Source organism: Sinocyclocheilus rhinocerous, unplaced genomic scaffold, assembly GCF_001515625.1.
Source record: "Sinocyclocheilus rhinocerous isolate Xijiao unplaced genomic scaffold, SAMN03320098_v1.1 scaffold677, whole genome shotgun sequence".
Classification (NCBI taxonomy): Eukaryota; Metazoa; Chordata; class Actinopteri; order Cypriniformes; family Cyprinidae; genus Sinocyclocheilus; species Sinocyclocheilus rhinocerous.
In genome coordinates this window covers 2,099,922-2,105,777 of record NW_015633185.1, presented here as the reverse complement: position 1 = coordinate 2,105,777, position 5,856 = coordinate 2,099,922, and the positions used below count along the sequence as shown (strand labels likewise).

General features: G+C 39.2%; 1 protein-coding gene across 10 annotated transcripts in view; it reads left to right on the top strand.

Moving 5' to 3' along the window:
- Window positions 1-574: 574 nt before the first annotated feature.
- The window catches only part of LOC107743565 (LIM domain-binding protein 3-like), a 46,997-nt gene continuing 41,715 nt past the window's right edge, over window positions 575-5,856 (top strand). For 7 of the 10 annotated variants that reach the window (XM_016556856.1, XM_016556854.1, XM_016556849.1 and 4 more), the window contains exon 1: window positions 3,543-3,926. In XM_016556856.1, coding sequence (XP_016412342.1) covers window positions 3,831-3,926 — 96 coding nt within the window. In that variant the 5' untranslated portion in view covers window positions 3,543-3,830. Of the gene's footprint in view, window positions 658-857; window positions 876-3,542; window positions 3,927-5,856 lie in introns of those variants that run through there. The other 3 variants (XM_016556846.1, XM_016556847.1, XM_016556852.1) reach the window with 3 other exon arrangements.

The following is a 5,856-nucleotide window of genomic DNA, read 5'->3' as shown; positions in this document are numbered from 1 at the left end:
GCTGGTTTAAGACACTTTTTTTTCTAGGTTTAACTCAAACAGCTGAAACACTTCATTTAAGTATTCCAAATACAGGCAGAACCCAAGGGCTGAGAATTAGGTTTAGTGAATTAAATATAGGGCCCTGCAGAATGTCTGATGGCTTTTGAGGCTTTTTATGGGTCAGATGTTAAGTTGACTCATTTTCAAAACAGTTCACAAGGACAACAGAGGGATGACTGTCTCTTTAATAATTCCTCTCTAATTAAAATCCCTCGCCCTTTGCCTACCCGTCCGTGTGAGAAATTACGAATCCTACTATGGAAAAAAGACTTTGCTCATTAATATTTATTAGGTCATGATGCGTTGCTTGGTAACCATACTAACACATCTATCACAAAGCTACTTAATATTCATGAGACAAACGCTCACCATGTGATGATTCGTTAATTCGCCAGGTGATTAGCTAACCGTCTGCATTTCAGCGAATCAGTGAGGCTCACTGGGGGAACGCCACATTCCATAATTAATATTCATGAGCTAATCCTTCAGCATAGTATGATTGGTCAATTTGCGTCAAGTGTGCTTAGGTACACCCGGGGTTCCAAGGATTTGGCGTGAGTGACAGAGCTCGCCTCTGGAGGAAACGGAGCGACTCCAAACCGCAAGGCTCGTGCTGTCAGTATAAAGCAACTTTTAGCATGCAATGTAGGCTGAAACAGGAGTTTGAGAAGTTGTTTGTCTTTAATGGTTTGTTGAATGGAAATGGAGGCAACAGGCTTGACACTGTTCTCGAGACGCTCAGTGGCTACAGTCGCGTGAAAACATTTTTAGGGCTTCTTGACTTTTCACATTCATCCATAGGCTACCTACCGATATATTACTATAAATATAATGTGAGTCTAAATATAGACTATTCTGCGGTCAGTGGCGTATCTGTTGTTTTGAATTTGTTGTCATGTGCATCATTGCATGTATCTGTTTTGGCTTCTGGCAACACTGATTCACTCTTTCTCTTTGAGGTGTTTTGTCTTGCTTGGTGTGTGTGGTTTTGCTTGGGACATTATTTTACATGTTTTGCATGTTTCTATCTAGTAAAAGAGGGATCAATGATATTTGTTAAGTCACTACTGTGCATGGTGAAAAAATGTAAATGTGTTTAGCTTAAAGCAATGACTGAGGTGGGATACATGTAATCAGGTGGCAAGTGCTGGATGCTGCTGCTGTCAGTTTTGTTGAGATTTTTTTTATTTTTTGTTTTCTTTGAAGGTCAATATTTTCTTGGGAAACCTTGGTGCAAACCATACAGTATGTCTGGTTAGAAAAGATACAGCGACTTGAATCAGAAAACACTTAAAAAAAACAAAAAAAACAAATTTTTACAATAATAGTATGTTGTCTTTGCCAAGGTTCATAATGACAAGCACTGTATCAGAGCAATGTCACACACTGTCCAGGATTGGCCCAATTGTTCTCTGAAATCCTGCCTATGAAGGCCTGATTGTTGAACATTCATGTACAGTATTACTTCAAATTCTTCCATTAACAAAGAGTGCTAAACTTAGCTGGAAACTAGTGGTCTCCCAAATTAGGCCGGGTGAACAGGCAGGTCCTTAGTGGTTATCTTCCCTCCGATGTCTCGGTGCGGACATTGTGATGTGCTAGTGCACAAGAGGTCCTCTTATCTCGGTTCTCTGAGAGCAATAAGAGCATATCAGGCTTTTCTCACTGCCACTCGTTCTTTGTTTAAAGCTGCTCATAAAGAACCTCCAGATGCCTCTGAATGCTTGGGATAAAAATATCTCATGTAGATGCCATTCAAGGTTTGTTTACAATAAAGAATAAGAGAAAATTACCTCTTACATTAATGATTACAGTGTCAATGGAATGTTTTAAATGTTAGTATGACTTTATAGTGATTGATTGCATCTAAAGTTAATCTATCCATGAAGTTACACTACCGTTCACTTCAAAAGTTTGGGGTCAGTAAGACATTTTAATGATTTAAAAAGAAGTCTCTTATGCTCACCAAGGCTGCATTTTATTTTATTAATAATACAGTAAAATCAATACTGTGAAGTATTATTACAATTTAAATAACTGTTTTCTATTTTGATATATTTTAAAATGTAATTTATTCCTGAGATTAGGGCTGCACGATAAATCGCATGCGATATTTAACGCGCATCTTATCAGTAAAGCTGGTTCTGTAATCAGCGGTAAATCTCCATCACCTGCGGGCTTTCACATTGAGCAGCATTAACTACACAGAGCCGTTGTTCACTGACGAGCTGCGCAAAAAATCGCGCGAATATGAACGTGGTTTTGCGCAGCTCGTCAGTGAACAGCGGCTCTGTGTAGTTAATGCTGCTCAATGTGAAAGCCCGCACGTGATGGAGATTTACCACTGATTACAGAACTAGCTTTACTGATAAGGTTCACTGACGAGCTGCGCAAAACCACGTTCATATTCGCGCGATTTTTTGCGCAGCTCGTCAGTGAACAACGGCTCTGTGTAGTTAATGCTGCTCAATGTGAAAGCCCGCACGTGATGGAGATTTACCACTGATTACAGAACTAGCTTTACTGATAAGATGCACGTTAAATATCGCATGCGATTTATCGTGCAGCCCTACCTGAGATGCAAAGCTGAATTTTCAGGAGCCATTACTTCGGAGTCTTCAGTGTCACATGATCCTTCAGAAATCATTCTAATATGCTGATTTGCTGCTCAAGAAACATTTCTTATTATGATGCTTAATATTTCGGTGGAAACTGTGATATTTTTTTAAAATCTTTTGTGACATTATAAATGCCCTTACTGTTATTTTTTTAATTAAAATTTTAATTTCTTTAAAGGGTCATATGATGCGATTTCAATTTTTCCTTTCTCTGATGCACGTTAAATATCGCATGCGATTTATCGTGCAGCCCTACCTGAGATGCAAAGCTGAATTTTCAGGAGCCATTACTTCTTGAACATTAAAGCATGTCAACATATTCTGTTACACCAAATACATAAAATAATGATCTTTAAAATAGCATCATATGACCCCTTTAAGTATATTGAATATATTACTGACCCGATAGTGTATGTTAAAATTTCAATGTATTTAGAGTGATGATAAAATTAATAAGCACACATTTAAACAGGAGACACAGTTCAATCCCAAAATGCCTTGTGAATGCATGAGATAAGCTTGCTTGTGTCCGTAGGGGCTGCCAATTAACCCTAATCTTTTGTTAACCGTTTTCAGAATCAGCCAGGTTGCACTTGCAATTGGGAATTGGAAATAGGAATTAAACCCATCTCTAACCCTAACCAAAACCTGCCCAGGACTCAGATAGATGAGGCACCCTTGAAGAAAGGAGTCTAGAAAAATCTTAAGAGGCGGCTATATTAGCCCTGTGAATCATGGGAGGCCTGGCATTCTGGGTGTCCCCTTACATGCCATATAAGTACCCCTTCCTCCCCCCTCCCCACAATGCCATAGTGCTATTGCTCTCGGCAGAGGGGCAGCTATTCTTAGGCTGTCTGTCAAGCTCATTTGAACAGGCAAGAGTCCTCTTCCTCTGGCTCATAGCTCTTCTGTGTTGCTCCAGTTATTTTGCATTAGTTGCAGTTTGGCTGGGCCTGAATTATTTGTTTTACGCTGTTACTTTGACCCTTTTGGCCTGCAGGATTTTTTTTTTTATCGGAGAGGTGTGAGTGTTACTTTCATTTTACACTTTTTTTTCCCTCCTTCTTCTTTCAGAGGCTGTTTGGCACGTGCCCCGCCCCCTCCAAATTCATTTTCCCCATTTGTTCTGAAATTCTGTTGCTTAAACAATACACAGGATTTTTTTGAACAATGAGTTCGTACACCGTTTCCCTCGCTGGACCTTCTCCTTGGGGCTTCCGGTTGCAAGGAGGCAAGGACTTCAACATGCCCCTCACCGTTTCTAGGGTAAGACCCCCAAATCTTGGCCAAAACAGACAGTGGTTCATTAGTTCAGCACCATTTACTCACATACAAATCAATGTAGATTGAGTCTAATCGACTTAATTGATGTTTTCATGAGATTTGTTTGAATACAAAGAATTTTAAATGTTTCACTCAAATTTTAATTCAATTCAATTCAATTCCAGTTCAGTTTAGATTTTCCAAACCTCACTCTCCAATTCACTCTCTTATTATGAGACTTAAAATATGATCCATCATTTCACTAAAGTGTGACTTGGTGATTTGTAGTTCCTTTGGTCATTCATTGTTATCTTGGTACTTGATCCTTTGCTGATCTGGTGCTGATCCAGAGTTGTTTGTTATGTATAGTAATGACGTTATTCATCATATGATGATAATGATTATGCTTCTCCTATATTATTGTGCTATATTATTATTATGCTATATCCTTCTTGATTTGGAAATTTGCATTGGGCATGTGCAGTTTGTGCCACAAAGAAGTGATTGGTATTTTGGTGTAAAGTTTGTGTATTGCCCTTCGGTGCTGTTAGATATTGTGTAATGGATTTTCTGAATAATTGTATTGTCTTTCTACAATACTGCTTTATTGAGGGATCCTGTAAATCAATATTTACAATGTAGTTGTACTGTATTGATCAAATGCATGCTGTGAGTTCATTGCACTCAAGTCGATTCATCCTTGTTCTGCTGTTATCCTTGCTTTTGACATGAAGTCATGATGACTAATGCTTCTCTTGAACAGCTTGTTCTGTGAAATTGTAGTTCGATATATACAAGGAATTCAGCATGAATGAGTGCAAAAGGGTGTTTATGAGGGCTTTATTTTGGCAGTATTGTAAGACAGGAAGGTCAAATATCACAGAAGGGTGAGTTCTCATTGTACTGTAACAATTATAGCTCTGCAAATGCACATAGTTGACCTAGTAGGAGAAACATTTTACTTCTTGAAAGCATAATGAAAACAAACCAGAGAACGATATATTGTTGGCATATGTATGTTTGACTATAAACGTATCTGTTTGTGTGATTGTGCTGGCGTGTATCTGTCAAATAAGAGCACAGTCCACATGCACATTCCTATTCTCAGATGTCTAGTGAGGACAGATTCACTGCTCCAATATGTTGCTGGCATTAGAGGGTCTTGAAAAAATAGATCCTCTTGTGTAAAAAAATGTCAGACAGTGATCGAGTGATCAAACGGTGGCAATACGTGCCACAAAGAGATGATGCACTGCCAGTTTGTCACCTCTGCTAACATTGTCTGCGGTCAGGAAGAATGTCTGTCCTGCCACTATCCTAGGTGGTCCATAGTGTTAGTCATATTATAGTGACGTATATACCCTCAACAGTATCGTAATGCACACTGGAATCTTCTGATGCTTTTCTAGGCATTTTATTTGCAACATTTGACAGCCATTTGGCCTCACTGTACTGGTTACTAAGAATATCTAAATCAAGAAGTGTGTGGCAGGTCTGTTTGTCTACAGGAAAAGACCAGTAGCACAGGGCCTAGTCAGTCACTGTAGAGTGACAGGTGGTACTCAATACATTTGTTCTGGTTGTCGGTTGGCTCAACAGGGGGCTTTTCTATAAAAGTACCTCACAGGTGTGCGGGCCTGCTGTAAAGGAGGCAAGAAGTGTTCTGTTATTATGTATTTAAATCAAGACGTAGATTTACATCTGCTGTGAGTATCACATTAGTAGGTCTGAGGAGGATCCATGTAACTTAAGAGGATGAATATTATTCACCAGCCCACAGGAGACAGACGGCCTGGGTGCTATTTACTGATCAGCCAGTGAGAATTCCAGTTCAGTGCTGGAGACTTTGCGTTGAGTGTTAAAACATGCAATAATGAACTGTTCTGGACCTGTTAATGGGCTGTTGCGATCGAAGAATAATTAATTAGCTATA